Source organism: Rhea pennata, chromosome 2 (genome assembly GCF_028389875.1).
Source record: "Rhea pennata isolate bPtePen1 chromosome 2, bPtePen1.pri, whole genome shotgun sequence".
NCBI classification, from domain to species: domain Eukaryota; kingdom Metazoa; phylum Chordata; class Aves; order Rheiformes; family Rheidae; genus Rhea; species Rhea pennata.
This window is the reverse complement of record NC_084664.1, coordinates 150,400,816-150,424,095: the sequence shown is the minus strand read 5'-3', so window position 1 is coordinate 150,424,095 and position 23,280 is coordinate 150,400,816. Positions and strand designations below refer to the sequence as shown.

Here is a 23,280-nt window from a genome sequence, read left to right as displayed (position 1 = left end):
GTATAGTAATCTTGAATGTGCTTTCAAGCAGCTAATTTAAAGTAAACCAGGAGGTTTGTAATTACAAAGTAAGGAGCTTGGCTTAAATTTTCATGAAATATATGAAATGCAGTATGCATAAGTAATGTATACGGGGAAGAAGTAACCTAGTTATATACACAATACCGGCCTTTAAGCCATTACTACTTAAATGACTTTTGAAATAATTTGGATACTTCTTTGCAAAAGAAATTTAGTTCTGTAGGTTATAAATTCATATTGCATACTTACCTTAATTTGGGAGCTTCCTAATTTTTGATCGTTCTCATCCCCCTGCCTTGTATAAGGTTAATGAGGATAACCAGAGGTATGGAATGGATTTCATTAAAGAAAGATCAAACAAACCAAGGCTGCTCTAGCTTGAAAAGGAATAGTAGAGGGGAATACAGAAGAGGCTTATAAAATCATGAAAGGTATACAGAAATGAGAAGAGAATGGATTAATAACTTGTTTTCATGGTATGAAAACTTCATCCTAACCTCAGTGAAATTGGCAGGCTTAAAGCAAACAAAAGAAAAATAAATCCGTGCAGTATGTGATTACACTGTGGAACTTGCTGCTACGAGCTTTTGTGGAAGCCAGAAAAATAGATGGATTCAAATAAAAGATGTGATAAATTCATGGGGATTGTTTCCATCATTCCCATCAATCACCATTTTGGGTGAGCACTGAAAGCTCTTAAACTCCAACTGAGGAAGGAGTCTCCTTCTGCTTTCTTTACACCTCTGTTCACCATATCTGCACCCTTTTCTGCATATGCTTTCCCAAAGCATTTTCTATTGACTGCTCCTGGTGGTCGAATACTGGGATAGAGCGACCCTGAGTCTGACCCTGAGTAGTTTTATGCTGTGATCTTAAATATATGGTAGTTTCACAACTGAATATTTTCCAAAAAATGAACACAAAGGTGCTCAGGTGAAATATAAAAGCAACACAGATATTTAGGGTTGAAAGAATTTATGGCATAGCTGGTAAAGCACCGATTCACTGCTGCGGAATCTGCATGGGATTGTTACTCTGAGTGTTTGTGTTAGGGATGCAGGCTGAAGACTGCAATTTTTATTTCTAGATTCAGTGTAGAAGAATGTGTCTTGAAAACATTTTCTTTTGATTTTAGAGGGACATTAAAGACCTGAGCACATTCTAATCCTCTTATATTTTCCTCATTAGATTTGGATTACTGCAGCCAAGCAAGGAGTGAAAGCTGGCACGTTCTTCTGGTCTGTGTAAGTGCCCGCTGTTTTCTGGAGACTTGTAACTAGTAATTCAGAATTAATTTGATACAAGTGTTTATTAAGCTCCTTGCACTAAGCATTCAGTGTCTTCCTAGCTGAAGGCTGTATCTGTAACCCTCTTGTGTTTCCTTTGTGTGATACTTCGGATAACTAAAACATGCTATAATTTGCTTTTTTAAGTTCATGCACCACTGATTTTTTAGCAATTGTCTGAACAAAAGATGTGTGACTGTCAAAAATTATTTTCCTTCATTTGACTGTGTGTTGTTTTGCCCTTTAGTTTTGATAACAACGTTTCTAGAGTGTTTGTGGAAAATCCTTTATTGTCCTCTCATGTCATTTGACATCAGCAGCCTAATTGCCTTAAAGCAGTTAGAATACACACTCATTTTACATTCCAGTCTGTTTGACCTCTGAATAAGATATCCAAATCCCCTTTCTTAAAGACAGTCTTGAAGGTCTCTGCTATTCCAAATTATTTTTCCCTTGTCCCAGCTAAGAAGCACCTTCCTGCATGAGAATGAAGAAATTTTGATCATTTCTGAGTTCTGAGGAATTTCTGTGGATCAAGCTGGTGGCATGATCCCAGGAGTGAAGAGAATGGGCAAGCTGTGAAGACTGAAGTACTAAGGAGTTTGCCTCTTTTTTTGTGATTCCGTTAACAATAATGCTCTTTGCTACCTAAATATCGTGTTTGGAGAGAATAATAAAAGTGTACCAAGTACAAAGATGATCATAGATTTAGGCTTGCAAACCAGCTACTTGACAGAGCTTTAATCTAGAGCTCTACAAAACAAAGAAATTTATATGGTTCTAAAGAATACATCTAGATGGTCATCATAAACACCTAGGCTGGTGGTCATTTGCGTCCTTTGGAACAGAAAATGTTATGGGAGATAACCAATTACAATTCATATGAACGTCAATATTAAGGGAGGAATTCAGCCACTTTGTGTATGAATGCTACATATCCTCCTTAAAACTATATTATTTAATTCAAGACAGAAAATTTTTAGATTAACTGTCTTTCAGACAAACGTAAGTGTTAAAACGATTTCAGTCTCAAATGACTGAATTGGAATAATGTAGATTTTTCAAATTGCAGCTCTAATAAAAACTTGCAAACTAGGCAATACCTGAGATTATTCAACTTTATGATATTGCCCAGTTGTATGCAATACCATAAAGTAGATAATAATCTTGAGTATTGTCCTGTTTGCAAATTTTTAGCATAAATTCTCATTCTTGTAGTTGTTTTATAATGAAAAGGTGTCTGCATAGCAGGAGACTCGGGACCACTGTTGCCCTGCAAGCCATTAAGAACTGACTTGTTTAAAAATGGCTCTTGGCATCCTTATTTCACTGTTCAATGGGTTTCCGAATAATGTTGAATTTGATTCAGCGTGGTGAATCCAGGATGGCTGAATTTGATTGCTGTCTCAGGAGTCTGCATTGACCTGATGGAATCTGGATCGACAAATGCTACTGTATTATAGTAATAGCATGGTCAGTGGCCTGTAGAGCTTCATTAAGATGAGATCTTTTGAAGTTTAACAGCTTGTTTATAAGGTTAGTCATTCTCATAGCGTGAATTCTGGCCTCAGTAGCCAAGCAGGAAGTCTCAGGATACAAACAGTGAAATAGGATAAACGTGTTTTGCAGAGTGAGGAGTTGTCGAAGTTGTGCAATTTATTGTGTTGCTGGCCTGGTGCTCCAAGTGCATCTATTTTGATTTACACTGGCTTAGGCCTTCATTTGGTTTCTAGTAAATCAATGGGAACTCTTCCAGCATCCTTAAAACTACTGTAGAAGGATGATTGTGTAAACTTTTACCGATGTGAGCAATTTCATGTTTTTATTCATGCCAGCTCTCCATTTGACTTCAATGGCAGTGCTGTTGTGAATACAACTGGCTTACCTGGGTTAGCTACAGGAATGGATCCTTCTTCACTGCAATTTAGAACGGTTAAACTTAGTGCCTTGAGTTCTCACTCGAGGGGCAAGCATTTAATCATCTTTCTCATGGAGTCTGTGGACATCTAGCAGATCTGAAGTGATTCTGTTTGCAAAATAAAAATCAGTACCAAATGAGAGGAGAGAAGATAAAACATACTAAAAGAAAACGACATTATGATGTTTGGTCTTTATCGTGTCAGAATCAATTTGTAGTATGATTTTTTTTTTTTGTATTCTGTGATAATAAGGCATTCCTTTCGCATTTTTTTGACTCAGTGTCATCCCTCATGAACGCAGAATATTAACAATACTGCAGTGGCTAACCCTTCCGGATAATGAAAGGTAATTTACTTATTGTCCTCTGTTGTTGCATGATGGCCCCTTTCATCTCCTTGAAAGTAGCTGGAAGAGCAAGGGGAAATTCTATTTTTACAAGATTTTTTCTGTTGTAGTGTCACTAAATTGAAGATTTTTTTTGGATCCCAGCTTTTAATCATCAACATTTTGATTCTTCTCAATAATTTTATGGTATGAATTTCTTTTCTATCAAGAAACTTTTAGTTACATGGATTAAGCTGGATCGTTCTTGTCTTACTGAGTCAAATAATGGCTTTACAACCTTACAGACGATTACTGGCAATTGCAGAACTGTACCCTGAGGACTGGGAAAATTTAAAGATTTTAATTCTCACTATTTTTTTAGTACACAAGTTCTCACATGCTGCAGACTGCAAAGCTCGTGTGAGCTGTTGTTATGATCTCTTACAAAATTAAGAAAAGAGTGCATGTCCTCAGATGGTACCCCATGAGCCTCCCTGCATGTGTGCTTGGATTTAATCAATTTGTAGAACAACTAATTGTTTAATCATACCATGGAAACATAGGACTGAACAACAGTTTCTTTCCATAAAGCCAACTCTAGTTGGAAGGTTAACTTGATTTGACTTGGCCTGGCAGGTTTGGGTTTTTTGTTGTTATTGAAGGAAAGCTATGTGAACAAGGCTTTTCTTTCTTTCAGGCCTTATGTTTATGCTTTCTACTCTGAACAACCAGATGCTGCTGGCCACAGATATGGTCCTTTCAACTCAGAGGTTAGTATAGCTTTTCTTCTGTATACAAAGCTCATGTCCTGAATATTTTTTTGGAATAATTACCATTGTTCAGGAGTAACATTTTTAGCAACTTTTTTTTTTCTCCTGATTCTGCAGTATGCTTCCCCTCTGCCAGAGAAAGCGAAGTTATTGTCTTAAGAATATATCTTCTAAGATTCACTTTTAAGAAGGAACTGCCAATGCCTTTCATAAGACTATTTCTCTGCGTGATATAATAATGAAAATGGAAAGATTTCCTTGGCAAAGATACAAAATTAATTGGGTTCGACAGCAAAATTTAACATTCCTCAAAAATTTCTGCTTCCCAAAAGTAATAAAAATATCATGTTGAAAATGTTGAAGGAAAAGGCAGAAAAGGAAAAACCAAAATTAATTGGGTTCGACAGCAAAATTTAACATTCCTCAAAAATTTCTCCTTCCCAAAAGTAATAAAAATATCATGTTGAAAATGTTGAAGGAAAAGGCAGAAAAGGAAAAAGGTTTCTTTAAAGCTGATATCCTGCAGTAGCCAAACTGATAATTCCAGTCTGTCATGAACTGTTAAAAATCTGCTATTTCTAGTTTCATATAGGCCCTACAGGGATTCAGGAAGTTCTGCCAATACTGTTCCCTTAGGACTGGACTGTTGAGTTTGGAAAATGTTTTGAAGCACCGTAAGGTATTTTAATGAAAACTTATGTTCAGAACACTACACTAGTTTAACCCCTTGTTTGAGCTTTCAGTAGCTGACTCAAAGTAATGAGTACCGCTTCCCTGCCAACGCTGAGCAGGTTATCAGCATTTAGACTATGCAGTTGTCTGGGATTTGTCAGAAGGGGAAACAAATTTTGTGCCCTGATATCTCACTGCTTAGGGTGGCTGGGAGCTGAACATGTGGCAAAACTCTTCCAATTTCAGTGCAAATGTCTGCCCTAGATCACAGTCATAAGATTTCAGGACGTTGCAGATATGCCCTTTAAAGGGTAAAAAAAAGTGTTTGTAAACCTTTGAAAACTGAGGAGGGTATCAGATACCTACCCTTTGAAAGCTGCTACAGCAGACTCCCAGAGCAGCCAGGTACCTAGCAGTAGTTTCTTACTTGCGTGCTTGAAACACCATATGGCACAGAAGGAAGGAGCCCTTGCTAAAGTGAGCAGGCTGAAGTCTTCCTAAGCTGGAGGATGCCACTGGCCACCTGCATATGTCTTAATGTGGTCGTTTGGCTCACAGCAGAAGAGATGACTGACTTGGTCAAGGAGGGTTTGGGGAATAAGGGTTCTCTGGTCCTGATACAGCTCAACAGTGCTTTAAAATTCCTCTTATTGAAATGTTACAAATACTATTTGTGCTTTATGACTGACAACTGTAATTTTATTTATCTGTAGACAACCACTTCCTTCTGAACAGAGTTGTGGGGCTCTTTCCATGGACTTAAAGGAGGCTATGAAGATGACATTAAATTTGTTCTTTACATTTGAGCCTTTAACAAGCCAGTTAAGAGTCCAATGCTGAGTAATCTAGTTTCAGGTTAATTATAAGTGTCTAAAAAGTTCAAGGTATTTGTATCATCATAACGAAAGTCATGATAAAAGTAGAAAGCCCCCTAAGGCTCTTGTTGTTTGGGGATTCTTCTGGATGGTTATCTAAAGTTTGGCCTCTTGCAAGAAAATGCTTAGACTCATAGTAAGTGTGAATTAACAGCTGATGAAAGTTTTACAAATAAATTGATTTGTCATTTGTGTAAAACACAAGAAAAGCATGAAACTGACTTTTAGCAAATTGAAAACAGACAATTTAGTAGATCAGCATATATGGGCTTACAGTTCAAACAGTGGCCATAACTTTGTGAATGGAAATTTAAATAAATGAGTACAGCTGTGTAAGGATACAGATGTTGAGATTCATTGAGTGGCCTGGTTTCAGGACAGAGAAGCTAGGAGGTATTTTATGCTGTATCTCTTTACACTTTGTCTTCAATATAATTTTTAGGAGCTATAAAACTTGCATAAATCAGCCGGGAAGGAAGTCCTTAAAGGGATCCCTTTCAGCTGCTTGATACTAAGTGCATGATCTCCCTATGAAATCATTCTTTTCTTGTGTACAGCTGGCAGCAGTTAGACAGTTGGACTAGTCCTGACCACTTTTCTTCATCCAAGGGCAGATCAACAAAACAATAATGTTAGAAAACAATCTCTGAACAATTATCTGTTATATTTAAGATGGGCTTCTGATTTCTACTTTTAAACAGTAAATATCTTATCCTGAGCTTTTCTTGATGCATTTAATAGCTTGAGGAATAATTTTACATCTTGAAATCCTCTAAATGTCTATTAGAGTACTCTGTTAGAGTCTTATTCCAAATAATGCTCTAAATGTATCTTAAATGTATAATCTTAAAGGTCTGAAGGCGTTCACTGCTGATTATCTTCAGCTTCCAGTGACTTCAGCTGATGGCACTCAGAACTTCGCAGGACATACACAAGAACCTACGTGCAGAGTGCCTTAAAAGCTAGGAATAAAGTAAATTAGAAGCACTTAAACCTTATGGGTGAATTGCTAGTGTTGTTGATATAAATGGAATATAGGTTATGGCCAATGACCACTACAGGACTTTTCATGTCCTTTAGTATCGTGAGTTTCAATGTAAATGGAATTGGTTGTCCAAGTATGATTTTGATGAGACCTGAATAAACTCCTTAGGATGTATTTTTAGGAGGTTCCATTCTATTTTCAGGAACTGTTGATGGGAGTTATCGAATATATGCTTGCTCTTGATTTACTTCTGCAATTTTTTTTCTTTCCCTCTGTGCTTCTGCGGTTGAACTCTGGTAGGTTGGTCTGTCTGGGTCAAGAAGCAGAGCTTTGGCTGGCTAGTTACTCTTGTGATGTTACAGTTCCCTTCTGTAAGCGGGGAGGGATTCGTTTCCCTCCTCCGTAACTCTACTCTGACTCTTTTCAAGCAAGACTAAGATTTGGCTGGTTAATAAGAACTTGGCTTTTATTTTTTTCCTCCAAGCTAACTTTTCGTTGGATATAAAATATTCTAGAAATATATTACTGTAAGAGCTCTAAAAACACATCGAAAACTGGCATTGCTAAGCCGTTCCCGCTGCTCCTCTAACACGCTGTCTGGAGACGACCATTTTTGGTGTTCAGAACTCCTGGGTTTCCTGCGCTCGTGTGTTTCTGGCATTGTGAAGCTCTGTCTGAGTTTATTCAGAGAGAGTAAAATGAGAATCCTTCCTTTCCCTGCTGCTCCTCTCATCAGGACTGCACAAAGCTTGAAGCGTTTTAAAAAAGAGAACTCTGGTGCTGCTTTATTAAAATGCCTTTCTGGAGAGAGACGAATGGGACTGGACTAGAATCTCCTTTCCAGCTGCTTGCCTTGGAAGCAATGAAACAGCATGGCAGATGGTAACATCCCCTTCCTTCCCCTTCCCTATTTACATAACTCTGTAACTGAACAACTGTGAGAAGCTGACTAAATACGTAGAAGTAAATATCATCATAAATCACCAACTCTTCTCAAGCCTTTCCGGCGCGCTCTGTTCTACTCGCCGTGCCATAGTTACTCTACTGTCTCCCAGCAGGCTTCTTCTGTCGCTGCTTTCCTGAGCAGTGCTGAGTGACTCCAACTTGTGTTGAAGTCAATGGGAACTGTACAGTTAAAAGCATCAGTGAGTTAAATAATGGTATTTTTTCCCAGTCAAGTCTTAAAAAGGCTTTTTTACTTCTATAAGTCTATCTCAGTTATCTGTGCATTTTTGGGGAAAACCCCTGCAATATTACCCATATGAGATGCTGTACTGAAAATGCTAGGAGGTGCAGTTCTCAAATTACCCCCCAAAATGGTATAAGGCAGGTAGCAGTGCAGCTTTCTGATGCACTGCCACTAGTAAATATGCCCTGCCCAGTTGATTTGAAGGAATATAAGCTCCATGGACTGTAGTCCCTAGAGAGTGACTAGAGGGGCTCAGGTGATTTCATTGAGGTACATGATCTGCACAGAATGGTGGCACTGACTAATGCTACTGATAAGGGTACCGAGAGTCACCGATTCAGGCAAAAAGTGTGTGGGAAACCTTGCAGAAAGTCATTCCTACTGGGCAGGTGCTAGTACTCGAACCATCGACAAAGTGAGATGTTTCATTCCCACTGCCCTTTCCTCCAAGACCTCATAAAATTGTCTGTAACGAACTTTACTTATATTGGTAGTCTTTCGGTAATATTAGTGGATTAATACTTGATGAATAAAAAATAACCAAAACCAAATCTTTTCACAAAACATAAGCCCCAGCTACCCTCTCCTGAAATACCAATTTCATTTGCTTTTTGCTATCTGCTCTCATAACTGCTATTCTGCTTTCAGTACAATTTGGTGGATTCCTCTTTAAAAAGAGATCCTAAATTGTCCAAATGCCTAAAATTTTGAAGAGGCCACTGTATTTGTGCTTGAGGATTAGCTGACGTAGGTAGCCTTGCTATCTGATGTTAGTCAAGATGGGCTTTTTTTCTGAGTCCAGACATCTCTCCCCGCCAGTACAGGAGAGTAGTTATGGCTCCCCTCTTACTCCGCCTAAGAGACCTAAGAGAAAGCTTGCTCCTAAGAGGAGACAGGAAAGACCAGTTGCAGCTCCAAAGAAAAGAAGAAGAAAAGTACATAAAGTGGATCAATATGCTGCGCAAGCTCGCCGGAAGAAAGTAAGTTTACACGTGTTCCAAAACTTTATGGCAGAAGTGCCACCTTTTAGGCACTTCTCTGGCTTTATTTTTTCAACTTGGGAGTTCCCTCCATGCTTCAGGTTGGGACTTTGCAGACAGAACTTCTGTAAGTGTACTGAAGGACCCAAAGGAAAGCAGCTAAAAAGACCAAGTTTTCTAGGAACTGTTTTTCTTGTTTCAGACTCTGTTTGCTTTAGGGAAACTCGTCTTAAAATCTCTTTTAAACCCAGCCATCAACTAGAGGCAATGCTGTATAAATCCCTGGGAAGATACTATCAGTGTTGCTAACCCTTGTGACCTATTATAAACTCTGTGATACTTGATAGCCTCCTTAACTCCCCAGCTCTTGAAAGTCTCATGATTTTTTGAGACTCTATCTCTAGCTGTCCTGTTTAAGGAGAAATCCTGAAAATGTGACTAACTAAAAGGAAAAGGAAAACTTTGGAAAGCTATTTTAAAAATAACTATTTTAAAGCCAATTTGTGGTTTTGGAGGGCAAGGGATTCTTGATTACATGATTTCTGAATGACAGATTGCAGCTAAAGTGTACAGTGATGTAGAAGTCTATTTTCACAAGAAAAATGTCAATGGGAAATCGCTTCATCGGAAAAAGATGAAAATGGAGGAAAAGGGTATTCCTTATGTACTGCCTTTCTCCACCTGGCACTAATTAATATATTTAGAGGGGTTAACAGGCAATTTCTGTATTCTTTTCATTTAGGAATTTTAACTAAACAGTTTAAAAAGTTGTAAAATAAGCAACCTAAATGCTTCTCCTTTAGGCTTCAAACAAAACCCTTGACTTTTCACTGTATTTTGTAAGAGGCCATAGACAGTCTTCTCAATAGGTGTGTGTGGTGTGTTTTAACTTGTTGCACATATTGTAAAGATTCAGCTTAAAATAGTTATTCTGACCCATTCTGAACTCAACCTTCAAGAAAATTGTCAGGTATAAGAAAATGGAAAAATCTCAGAGTACTTTTAACACTGATTTACCTGAGAGAAGAACCGATAACTGCTATGGACAATATATTAATTATTCATTAATTTGCCTGGCAAGTTATATCTCTCTATTTAAGAGAGATATTATATCTCTCTTATCTCTATTTATATAGAGATATATTATATTATATAGAGATATATTATATCTCTATTTATATATCTCTCTTATCTCTATTTATATCTCTCTATCTCTCTATTTAAGTATTTAAATGTCTTGTAACATTCCTCCTGATGTGAGCACATGTGATTTTTTAATTTCTTTCTCTGAATGAGAAGTTTATCCAAACTTCTTATCCCTTTTAGAACTCTTCATGAAAAGTCAACTGTGAATTTATCACTAGGATTTCAGAAAAAAAATCGCACTGTTACAAATGATAACATCACGTATGCAAGTTGATCTTTTGATACTGTTTAAGAGCAACAGAATGTAGTATAGACCAGGATCCTACAAAGGAAAGAAAAAGAGTATATAGTAAAATTCATTCTTGCTCCAAATCAAGCTTCTTCCAAAGAAAAACTCAGGAGAGAATCTAATTATGGTCTGCATGTCTTGCATCCCATATCCAATGCTTTCATAGTAATACCAGTTCCTTCTTCTAGTACCATCTCAGATATCCATATATCTTCAAAGAAGGAATGCTTCTGTACAGTTTCCCAAGGTCCTGAGATTAACATATAGTTGAGGAAAGGTACATGCCAGAGTTTTATTTGTTCACTAGTAATTCTTTGGAAGTTGCATTTGGGAAAGCACGTGACCTGTGAAAACAGCATGTGAGCAGAAAACATCCTTGCCTGAATATGCAACATACAGCTGACTTTACCCTGTAGTGACCATTTAGGGGAAAAAAATTGAATTCAGGATGGAAAAATAAAAGATAGCTAGGATTTAAAAATTGGAGAGAGAAAGAATGCAGTGAGATGAAGGAATATGAGTGAGGGCCTTTCTCTGAGCTGCTTTGAACAAAGGTTGTAGAAACGGCAGAGTTGGAATATTTTGTGGCTTGCTTGTGTGAGCTTTTTGTTTAAGAACAGGATTTTTCATTTGCGTTGACTTACTTTGAGTTTCAAAAGCATCTCTGCAGACCTACAGATTGGTGAAGGGAGCAGCTAAACAAATTAACATCACTTGTGAATCCCTGAAATCTCTGTAAATGTTGTTCTTTTCTTATGATATAAGCCTCAAGCTTGCTGACAAAAGTAAGCGTTAATGGGAAATCCATCTGGATTTCCATTTTTCCTGAATAAGATTTGGATTCTGAGGAAAAAGTTATCTTTCTTTATGTGATTGATGTTATATAGATAGAGTTTCAAAAAATTGAATTCCCATTCATTGAAAAAAATCTCATTATTTGACTGTGGGAGAGTGCTGAAACATGATTTTCTTGTAGCTGTATTTTCTTCTTTTTATTCTAAACTCAGAATATTTCATGGCTGTAACAATAACTACTTAGGCTTTCCTGAATCAAAATATTTCAAAATCTCACTCTGTGCCCAAACCACTACCATGTATTGCAGAAATTGTTCTTATTCTCCACTGTGATTGCATCTCCTGTGAGCAGTTTTTTCAGGTTGTTGCAGTGCCACATGGGAGATGACACTTCTGGTGTCATCATCTATATTTTCAGGCTCAAATATAATCCCTTGACAGAGAGAGAATTTCTGAACCTTGTCGCTTGGGGTCATATTCAAGTAGTGTTTGCTTTTTCTTCTCAGAAAATTCTGCTAAAATCTAGTTTTTCTCATCCAAAATTTATTAGCATTCTGTTTTTTTCACTGGGAGAAAGTTTTGTTCCAGATACTTGGACCAGCCAAATCAAACAGAAGTGAGGAGGAAGTCAGCATACTGTGACAAGAAGTGTTTTCTTCTCAAAACCAAAACAAAATCCATGTCCTCTGCTTAAAATCTTGCTTTAAAATGTTTCCCTTCTCTGTGCCTTCTGGTAAAAATATTTCGTTCTCTTATGGCTGAAAACAGAATCCTGTTAGCATATTTTAGTGTTTTCTGGTTTGTTTCTTAATGAAAAAGAAACTTAAGTTAGGAAATCCCAGTACTGTGTCCATGACTTCTAGGGCCTGCTGACAATTTTGCCAAACTGAGATGCTGGAAACGTGGCTTTAGGGTGGATGAATGCCTCCCTTTGAGCCCCCCGTTCTGCTGAGGTCAAGTAACTTGCGTGTAGTCATCCTAGTGTCAGATATCTTTTGAAGTGAATTTTAGTGCCTTAGGATGTGAATCCTGAGTCAAAAGCTTCATTTCATGTCCATGTTTGGACTATACTCTTCAGATAAGACAGTCATTTAAACGCAGAGTTCTTTATATAGAAGAAACAAACCGAATCCCAAAGTCATGCATTTTTCTAATTTATTGGTACTTGGTTTTACCAAATATACAAGGGTCCTTGGGAGGTCTAGGAGCAGCTAAAAGATGGTGTTTTGCTGTCCTGTGACAGCTTCCCAGCATGGCTTTCTCAGGAGGAAATCATGGTGTGGATATAGAAAAGGAAAATATGAATTGTCAGTGTAACAGCTCAGCCAAGGCTTTGCCTCTTGACCTGGATGGTTATCCTATCAAAGTTTTGCCAAAGGACCTCCATTTGTACTAAAAAGGGGAACACTACAGTGACAGTGGTAACTTTTTTCCGTTGTGTGTATTTGTACAGATGATGGTAAACCCCCTGAGGGAGATCGACAAGACAGTTGGACAACTCATGGATGGACTGAAACAGTTGAAACTACACCGATGTGTCAATGTCATATTTGTTGGTGATCATGGTAAGATAAAAATATGTTCTTTATTGCCATAGCAATGCTTGAGCAATATAGCTGTACATATAATGGGTAGCCTAAATGAAAGTTCCATTTAAGATATTTTTGTGATGATTATTCTAGAAGGTTAAGTCCTAAAACACAACCAGTTGGTGTAGACTCACAGTTCAACTCTCCTGTTAATTTTTGCTGGGATAAACTTCTCTTTAATTTCAATGATCTTTATTTAGAGCTTTTCAAAGCTTGCCATTTTGGATGTCATGTTCAAGTGCATCTCTCCCAGCAGATATTGGAAGGCTATAACACGTCTTGAGTGTTCTTCTTTTTTTTGAGGCAGCCTTCATGGAAGAAAACAATTTAGTAGTCTTGTTCACTTTTTCGTGAGGGGAGGAGTGGAGCTTTGGAGCAAAACATCTCCATGGCAATTAATGGGACAAGCTGTCTTAGCAGGAGAAAGAGTGGAATGTATATGAGGAACTGTGTCTGCTTGGATGGAGAAAGTCATCAAAATAATGGAGGAAGGAGGAAAAGGGACAAAAGATATCTAGGGGACAGATCCTAGTCCTACTAAAAGCAACTATATGATTTGGTAGGTCCTACTCTTCCGGAAATTGGAAGAAACATTTTCATGAGAAGAAATAGTAAATGCTAGTAAAGAAACAGGAAAAACAGGAAAACAAGAAAAAGAAAGTTTTGGTGGCATATCCAATGTTCACAAATTAATGAGACACTAATCTTTTGTTCTGTTCAGACCTTTGCTTTTGAAAATCTCACAAGATATGCTAGATTAACAATAAAATGGAATATGCCTCCTGTCTGGATGTGGGAAGAGAAGGATATGAGACAGGACAAATTTACAGAGGAGGTAGTTTTGTGCTGAGAACTGGACTGTGCCTGTCATTACATTCCTCCAAGCCACACACTAGGAGAGAAGTGTTTATCTGTGGCTAGCTTAGAATAGGCCACTAACGGGCAATACCTTTTGTGTGGGACTTCTCTTTAAATCTTTTGTTTAAAAGAAAAGAATCCCCAAAGTTGTATACTAAACTAGAAACACACTTTGATTTTTCCACGAGTTTAATTTGGAGATGTGACAGTGCACACACAGTAAAATGTGGTGATTGTTTCTACAGACTGGTATCTCTCTCATGTAGGCAAGTGTTAAAAGCATCTAATTTGGCTCCTACCAGTGTTGGAGTATCCTCTAATATTGGAATTAGATGACTGGAAAGAAGAGGAATAGAATTAGTTAACAAAATGAAAAGAACGCATAAAATAGTCTGAGATCTCTTGCATGCTGTTTTGAAAACAGGTTCATTTTCAAGCTGGATTAATTCTGCATTTTTCTTCTGCAGGAATGGAAGACACTACTTGTGAAAGAACTGAATTTTTAAGCAACTATCTGACTAATGTGGAAGATATTATTTTGTTGCCTGGATCTTTAGGGCGAATTCGCCCTAGGTCTAGCAGTAATCTGAAATGTAAGTTAATGTAATCATGCTATTTATGTCCTGAAAACTAGACCTCATCCTCTCCTTAGGCCAATGTTGCCCGAAGGGTGTAAGTTTGCAAGGTGTAGATGGGACATTCAGAGGCAAGATGGCTTAGGACTGGCTGCTCTTCACCTTTCTGTTAGTGAAAACAGGACCTGAGGGATGTAAAAAGAGTCTTTTGTCTGTTCTGACCTAGTGGATTAAGTGAATTGTTCATTCTGAATTCAGTAACTTCTTCATACTGAATGCCATGAATGAGGAGCAGAGTGGGTTGCTAAATAGCTAAGACGGGCTGGAGATATTGAAGAATATAAGTAAACACTGTAAATTGTGCATTTGAGCCAAGGGGGACAGTTAACTTACTACCTTATTGTGTTACACCATTAAAACCTCATCCTGACTTGGCGTTTGAGATGAACTGATCTTATATGGGAGATCTGAGCACTCTGTCAGGTGTCCTCTGGTGAGGCTAATTGTGATTTATGACATTACTGCCCCCAGCTACCCTGACCACTCTGCTGAGGATCACCACCTCCAGGGCAGCGGCAGCGGGATGGGGCTTGTACCAGCACTTTGGGTGCTCTGCTTCAGTGTAGCAGTGCAAATCAGGCTTTGCTGGCAATTTAAGCTACCATGCAAACTGTGAAAGTCAAAATCTAAATCATAAATAGCCACATTTTTGCAAAGTATACTGCAAGGATGCTAGCTTTTGTAGGAGAGGACTTGCAGATAGCAGGGACAGCCAACTGACTCCTCATGATACTTTGGATATACTTTGGTTGAAGACAGATTTTTACAAACAGTTAGGTTTTGAGGATTAGAGATTTTTAGAATGATAAAAGAAACCTTAAAAATGTGATTTTTATTTACTATAATGTAATTTATCTGGATATTTATACTCTAGGAATATAGCATGTGTGTTTAAAGATCTGTTAAAAACAGAACATAAAACCAGAATGTATGTTGATGAAACTCACTGGACTAACATAGAATCATAGAATCAGTAAGGTTGGAAGGGACCTCTGGAGATCATCTAGTCCAACCCCCTGCTCAAGCAGGGTAACTGAGAGCATGTTAGACAAGGTTGCATTCAAGCGGACCTTGAATGTCTCCAGACTGAATTCCTGCTCTTTGGAGTCTACTGAAAATTTATATTTCAGTTCTTCTGAGAAGATTTTTTTAAAGAACTTTCAATCCTTGAATTCCTGAATTGCTGAGCAAAATTAGTTTTCTTTGGAGGATGAATGGCAATGTCTTCCAAAAAGATCAGCTAGACTGACTGACCTCTGAGTCATACCTCTGGTTTCCCTGCAACACCATTCTCCTCTTTTGGCTTCTGTCTCCAGCTTCCTAGTCCGAATATTTGCAATTGCCTATAAAAGAACAATGTGAACATAGAATGAAGAAGCATATTTCTTGGTCGCAGAACTGGAGCTTGGCTCATTAAATGGCAAACCACCACCTGTTTTCTTCCTCTGCCATTTTCCTATTTCCTAGTACTGCCCCAAGGCTCATAGGCACACCTTTGAAATAGGTTCAATAGATTTGGGATTCAGTAGAGCTCAAGCTAAGCAAGATCATGCCTTAAGCAATCAAAAAAGAATTAAGAAAGATGGTACCATATTTTCTTTTAGCCAGCTCTTTCTCTCTAGACTGAAAAATGCTCTTTCTTTACCCTGGAAGAAGTCAGAGTTAGCATTGGCTACTGTTGGATTGAGTTTCCTGCATCTTGCATAGACTTTTAATAATTCTAAGGCTTATCCAGAATATTTCACTGTTGCTTTTCACTTACTCTGTAGCAGCTTACTGCAACAGGTGTAATGCTAAAAAATACAAAAAAATGAACATATTATTGTTTCTAAGAAAGTGCATTGTTGTGTTCAAATGTGTTTTCAGAATATTTTGGGGATGGTTCTATGTTTTAAAAGGAAGCAGACATCATACTTGGAATGTCTTTAAAAAGTAGAATAAACACTAACATTAATCAGAAAACACTGAACAACATACAACATTACTTGAGCAACAAATACTAACTGAAGGGAACACAGTTATATTTTAATTCATATTGAGAATGTCCTATCTGATATACTGTGTATTTCTAGTGACGATCAGCCACGTTTTAAGAGGAACACTTTTTATAATATTACATTCTTACCTTGTAATTCATTCAGCAGATGGTTCACCTTTTGATATCTTCATCTTTTTTTTTTTTTAATTTTCTTAACAGATGACCCTAAAGTGATTGTTGCCAACCTTACAGTAAGTATTTTTTGCTAAGATGTATGTCTAAGGTGCACCGCTCACCTCACACCTTAATTTGGGACATAATTTGGCATTCCCTGCTCACTCTTTAGGCAGGAAAACCAATCATTAGTGCGAATAAAGAGCGTTAAATGGGGCCCTTCATGAGTAGAGATTAATGTTTGTCATGAATTCCACTGTCTGCTACTGCAGTAGCTTTTATAACCTTTTTGGGTAGTGCAGAGCCAGAATCTCCCTGACCGTCCTGACTCCCTGAATTGAGTCTATTTATTCGTTCCCTCAGAAATGGAAAGTAATCTTTTAGGGTAAATATTTTACTAGCAATTTGAAGATGCTGGAAAAGTTCATTTGATAGCTCTCAACCATAACCCCGTCTTTAATGAAAAAAATGTTTAAAATAAATCCTGATTTTTATCAAATTTAGTAACTGGACTGGTTTAAATATACCTGTATACAAGATGTGTTTTCAGCGTTCAGCTTTTGTTTGAGATTTAAGCCTTGGTCAAATTAGAACAAAGTTCTTCACCTGTGAGTGAAATGTGACGTTTTGCACGATGCTTTTAAAAAGACTGTCATGAGAACGCAGTTTTCCAAATACGTCTTGGAATGACGCCCTGCGCACTGGCCTTGCACAGATGCTGCGCAGACCGGGCTGTGCGGGGTGGTGTGCTTGAACATGTTGTTTTCGGGGCATCGCCAGTAATGCGTTCAGCAGCTTGATTTATGCAGTTGAAGGTTACGTGCTCCCTGCATCTCGCTGACGACAGCGCTGTTTGTAACCACTTCGTTTTCAGTGTAGAAAGCCAGACCAGCACTTTAAGCCTTACTTGAAACAGCACCTTCCTAAACGCTTGCACTACGCTTACAACCGAAGAATTGAGGAGGTCCATTTACTCGTGGATCGCAAATGGCACGTGGCAAGGTAAAACTGCTGCTTATGCTTTTAGCCTCATTTTCACCCTGTTTTTCTGAGGAAATAAGGCCTCTGGGGCTGCACTGCCTGTCAGCATCCCCCGCCTGCTGCCGGGGGTCAAGGAGAGTTTTGGAGTCCTGGTGAGGATCAATCATGTTTGGAGCAGGGGAGGCTGTCTCAAAACAGGATGTTTTTGTAAAGCTTAGGAAAATCAGTAGTGGGACAGAGCAGGGAAGCACAGATTAGTTCCCCCGAATGGCTGTGTACTTTTTAACTGATTAGCTCCATATACTCCTCACATGTATTTTAGCTTACCGGCTCATTTATTAAGGTGCAAGTATATTCCAGCTGGGAACTAGGGAATGCAGGAGGAAGTGGAAGGCACACGTGACCAGGGAAGGTCTGGGAAATGGAGCTGAGTGGTGGAATGGGTAAGTGGAAGGAAAAGGCAGATAGTGGGAGGGTGGCAGAGTGGCTAAAAGCCTGAGAGTATGTGGGAGAGCCTGGGAGCATTACAGGATGGCCATCGTCGTGCATGCCAGAGAGTGCTGGAATCCAGGATGCTTCGGTTCAGCTGCTCAGTGAAGACCCTGGTTTGGTTTGTTCTTCCCCAATTGCCTCTGAATTTTCAGTTGTAAGATATGAGCAATTTTTTATAATCTTAGTTAGTAACTGATTTAGGAAAAGCAAGTCAGTACATATATGTACCAAGTAAACAGAAGCAGAATAGCCTCTGTTTATGAATTGCACACACTTTTCTAATTTAGTATATATTCTTTTGTCCCTTTGATCATTTGACATATGTTGTATGTTAGAGCTTAAGAATGGCCAGGTCTTTAATCGTAAAGTTGACTGCATGGTTCTTGGAGGACGACACAGATTTGGCTCATAGTATTGTGTTATGGGCTTTAAATTATGGTAGTTTCCTTTGCCTGTATTGCTGCCAGGCAAACACCCAGTGTGTTGTAAGTGCCTTTTGACATCTGTGCTTATCTTCCCGTGAATTACGCAAGGATCGTGCTGCTGAAGCAGTGAATGAGAAACCCCAATTGCTGTCTTGCATAACTCCACTAGATTTTGGCTATTTTCCTTGTACAGTTTCTGTGGTTAGGGTTCATGTACATTTCAGAGAATTAGACTCTTGAGTTTTAGGCCTATAAAATTTTTAGTTTTAAGAATTTTACTGGCACTGACTGGATGGAAGTGGAGTACCCAAGCTGATTTACATTAGCTATTTTTCTTATTATTCATCTCAAGCTTTCTTTGGCTTATTTACTGACAATATTTTCCGAAATCTGGTTCACCATAAACCATTTGCTAATATAACTGTAAGTCACTGCGTGTTTGTAGCCAAGAAGAGGTTAGTTCTAGAGTTTATTGTTGTAACTCCAGTAATTTACAAGGTCAAAATCAAACTTTGGCTGAGCATCAATTTAATAAGGATGGTTACATAGTAACCATAGTAACCTGCAGGCGAATCTAGTCCACTGTGTGGATTGCATATATATTTCCTGTCTCTCTCAAAACTAAATATAAAAAAGTTCTCTGCAACAAGCTGTTAATTATCATTCCTATGACACAGTACTTATTTCTTCAGATATTTTTCTTCATTGCAATCTTTCTCTTCTTTTCCTTCTCCAGTTTTTCTCTTTCTTCCAGCTTTGTTGCTGTTCTCACTCTCTCTCTTTTTTAATTTTATATTTTTTTTAGTGAGCGAAGGGCAAACAGGTGAAAGGCCTTTAAAGCATTGCTATTTGTACAACGTTTGCAAAATTTACAGCATTGCAGTGTTACTGAAGTGCTTTCTTAGAAGCACCTATTGACCTTTTACTGATTGGGAGAATATGATCCTAAATACCTCTAGTTTGCAGGACACAATATGATACAAGAGGGTCTGCTAAAACAAGTAAACACGCTGAAGTTGTTATCAATGGATAAGAGCTGGCTTTTAGATTTGCACCCCCATATACTGGAAACACGGGGAGAAGCCATATCTTTGGGGAAGGGAGTAGTGAAACTGAATATCCTGCTGAGAGACCACAGCTAAAACGATGATCCGCTTGCATAACCAGCGCCACTGCCCCCCTCGGAGTTTCGCCGCGCTGACACCTCTGCTTCTTGTCCTCGTTGGCGGCGAGAGTCGCTCTGCTGCACTTGCTTGCGGGGAGAGCTGCGGTCTCCTTTAGAGTGAAGCTGCAGCGAAACCGAGACGTGGCTTTGCGATGCCTGTGTTTAACGAGGGGGTTGTCAGACGAGCCTGCGCGCCCCTCTCGCGAAAGAAAGACGAGCAACTCGCTGCCTTTGAAATCCTGTCCCTCCTACCGCAAAAGTGCGTTGCTCGGACAGCCGCCCTACCTACGAGCCTGAGAAATTCACTAATGCTTTTTCCGTTTAGGAAAGCTGTGGATGTTTACAAGAAGCCGACAGGAAAATGTTTCTTCCATGGAGACCATGGCTATGACAACAAGATAAACAGCATGCAGGTATGAGCAGTGCAGTAACCTTTATGGGTGGGTGATTGGTGGCAGAAGAAATCAGAGGTCTCTGAAATGCAAATATTCACTGAAAAAAATCTACCGTTTAACTCTCTTCTTTTGTATTCTTCTCTTTTTTTCTAAAGACTGTCTTTATAGGTTACGGCCCTACATTTAAATACAAGACCAAAGTACCTCCTTTTGAAAATATTGAACTTTACAATGTCATGTGTGGTAAGCTACCTGCTGGATGAATTGTGAAAGAAGCATGATGCTTTAGCTAACGGGGCTCTCAGGGATCCATGTAGGCACACAAGAGATCATGTCCTCACTCCTTCCCTGTATCCTATCCCTATTCCCTCCTTCCCAGGCACTCATCCTTTGGCTGGGAGGGTTTGTCCTACTCAAGCTATTGACCAATAAAGGGCATTAACATAATTTTGCTGCTTGCAGCTTGGCAAATATGCTGCTGTCTGTGCTTCGTTAGTCTGGGAAGGTGACTTGAATCCAAAGATTGCTTCCGCACCTGCATGTCTCATGAAGCAGCTCAGGGGCAACACCTAGTTTCCTACCATTTCCTGATATGGTTTTGTTGTACTCTTGCTGGAGCAGTGAAGTAGAGTTTTATGACGTATGCGGATGTGGATTATGATCTTTTTTTAAGACTGATTTCCCAGGGGATAAAACTTTCAATCTGAAGGTGTAATTCACTCATTTAAGTTTTTTAAAAGCATGAAATACCAAAAAAGAGGTAACTATCCCTTATCTGTAAAGCTGGTGACTAGTAACTCTGTGTTCCAGATGGTTGATGTGAAGGTCACTAAATTGCCTACAGGTTTACACTGGAACCCAGAGAAGTAGTATAATAAAGCTGTTTTCTAAAATCTTAATGCAAAATAACCTTTTTGTCATTAAGACTACTGTACTACTCAGGCAGGGCATTTTGGTTACATAAAAAGCATTTATTAGCATGTCATAGATGTAAAGACTGTTACAGATAAATTGCTTAGCTCAGTAGAGATGTTACTGAATACATATATTTGCAATCTAACCATCATTCATTTGTTTGATGTTTTTACAGATTTGCTTGCATTAAAGCCTGCTCCCAATAATGGAACTCATGGAAGTTTAAATCACTTGCTGAGAGCCAATGTTTATAAACCCACTGTACCAGATGAAGTTGCTAAACCACTCTATCCTGTAGCTCTTTCTTCTGCACCAGATTTTGATATAGGATGTACATGTGATGACAAGGTAGATGTTTAGAATCTGCTGATACTTCTACTATAAGCAGTTAATGGCTTAGTAAAGTTATAGCCATGTTATCATATTTTAGGGGGCTTGATCTGTAAGAATTCCCCAGATCCTTCCTATGAAATGTTCTGTGCCCTTTTGAAACAATTAATGCTTCTTGTAAAACAAGAAACAAAGAAATTGTCAGTGTTTTATAGCACTAGTTTTGTTTTGCTGGATGCCTAGTAAAACAAGATGTCAGAATGCTCCAGTGATCCTAATCTTGTTCCTTTTTTTTCTATTCTTGAGAAGAACAAGTTGGATGAACTCAATAAGCGCTTTCACATCAAAGGAACAGAAGGTAAGAACCTGGTGACTCAGTTAATAAAAATGATTTTTTTTTCCTTTGCAAGTTAGACTGTATCACTAACAGCAGCGAAGCACCTATTTTGTTTTCATTAATGTTGTGTAGCACACTATCCTTTCAAATAACTGTCAAAATAGTACATAGGCATAAGACAAAGTGCTGCTCAAGTGAGGAAATGCATGCTGTCCTTTGCAATAACCAGGGCCAAAGTATCACTCAATGTGATACAAGCTTTAGATCTTGCTTTCTGTCACCATTTGGAGGTCTCATCTCTGTTGTGGAAAGGGAGAAGAAAGGAAAGGAGAGGAAGTATGAGACAGTGTGCTGTTCAATCACAAGCAATAGATGGGGTAAAAAGGAACACATGTCATGTTTGCACACTTGTTTACCAGTGATGTTCAGTCTTGGGTTTCACTTGGTCACCAGTAAAAAGGACTGTGCAGTTCCTTTGACAATCTGACTCTGATTGGCTTCATAACACTTGGTTTTAGGCTGCAGGTTATTCACTAAACTCATTCAATAAACAAACACACAATTACTTTGCTGGTTCCGAGATGCTAAGGCCGATTTGGTCCCTCATCAGCATTTAGGTCAATGTTTCTTCCAGAAAAAAGCATCCTCTGCTGTCTTGGAGGTGAGTTCCTGTGCCCTCTCTGCCCCGTGGCAGCATCAGAGTTTGTGTGGCTGCACTGTCACCCAGGGTGTTGGGCCAGGTTAAAACTCAGAGGCCAGAGAAGAAGGGATGGGAACTGCTTCTGGGAGCACCAAAGCACAGCTTTTCTTCTTGCCGTTGTGCTCCAGCTCAGCACAATAATTATAGCGTTCCCCTCTTGCAACTTAGCAAATTCTCAAGCTTTGAGTTTAGACGTGGACTTGACGTACTTCACATGGATAAGGAGATTTAAAAAGAAAAGAATTCTCATCAAGCTGTTGCTACTTCAATTTTACTACAGTGAACTGGTAATACAGCCAAACCTTTAGTTTCTATGGGTGAAACTATTCCTTTTTTTTCCCTGCAAGTTTAATTGCCTTTTTGCAGCTTCTCTCAAAACATAAAGTGCCAGATGAGCCATGTAAAATTTGTTGACATTTTTATTACACGGATCGTACTGCAATAACGTTTACTAAGCTTGTGTTCATACTGAAAAGAGAGAGAGAGAGAGAGAGAAGCCGCTACTTTTTGTAAAGGATCAAATGCATTGTGTAAGATAAAGTCTTTCATAGGCTTTCATCTTGTAAAACTGATTTTTTCAATTAGTGAAGAGTTATTTTCTGCTGTGACAGTTTCTGGCAATGGGAAAAAAATCAGCATTGTGCTCCTAGATGTCTCAACAGCTTTGTTTTGCTATCAGTTCTGATGCTTTTTCACTTCAGTAGTATAAAATTAGTATTTTTGTTGGCATTTAAGAAGCAACATTTAAATCAATTGCAGATGTTTATCTGTAAGTTGTTTATGAACTAGAATTAAGTGCCTCTTCTTTAAACAATAAACAATTCTAATACATACAAGTTAGTCTGTTGTATTTTATGACAGACTTTTGCACATGTTCCTGTATCTTCCTGCATTTAGTCAGTAATTCTCTTCTTTCTTATCGTGAACCATGCATCTTTAGCTGATGTTGTTATTCACAAACATAAGAAAAATATTCCTTCCGCTTCTCTTTAATGAAGGAAGTATATGACTTTTTTTTTTTTTTTTTTTTTTTTTTTTTAAGACAAGGCTTGCT

At 38.5% G+C, this 23,280-nt stretch overlaps 1 protein-coding gene across 7 annotated transcripts in view; it reads left to right on the top strand.

The window, feature by feature from the left end:
* The window catches only part of ENPP2 (ectonucleotide pyrophosphatase/phosphodiesterase 2), a 57,331-nt gene that overhangs the window by 22,258 nt on the left and 11,793 nt on the right, over positions 1 to 23,280 (top strand). For 2 of the 7 annotated variants that reach the window (XM_062568403.1, XM_062568401.1), the window contains exons 9-20: positions 1,210 to 1,265; positions 3,507 to 3,572; positions 4,249 to 4,321; positions 8,867 to 9,022; positions 12,706 to 12,817; positions 14,167 to 14,292; positions 16,532 to 16,563; positions 17,361 to 17,488; positions 19,875 to 19,962; positions 20,100 to 20,187; positions 21,035 to 21,207; positions 21,499 to 21,547. In XM_062568403.1, coding sequence (XP_062424387.1) covers positions 1,210 to 1,265; positions 3,507 to 3,572; positions 4,249 to 4,321; positions 8,867 to 9,022; positions 12,706 to 12,817; positions 14,167 to 14,292; positions 16,532 to 16,563; positions 17,361 to 17,488; positions 19,875 to 19,962; positions 20,100 to 20,187; positions 21,035 to 21,207; positions 21,499 to 21,547 — 1,147 coding nt within the window. Of the gene's footprint in view, positions 1 to 1,209; positions 1,266 to 3,506; positions 3,573 to 4,248; positions 4,322 to 8,866; positions 9,023 to 12,705; positions 12,818 to 14,166; positions 14,293 to 16,531; positions 16,564 to 17,360; positions 17,489 to 19,874; positions 19,963 to 20,099; positions 20,188 to 21,034; positions 21,208 to 21,495; positions 21,548 to 23,280 lie in introns of all 7 variants that reach the window. The other 5 variants (XM_062568402.1, XM_062568400.1, XM_062568405.1 and 2 more) reach the window with 3 other exon arrangements.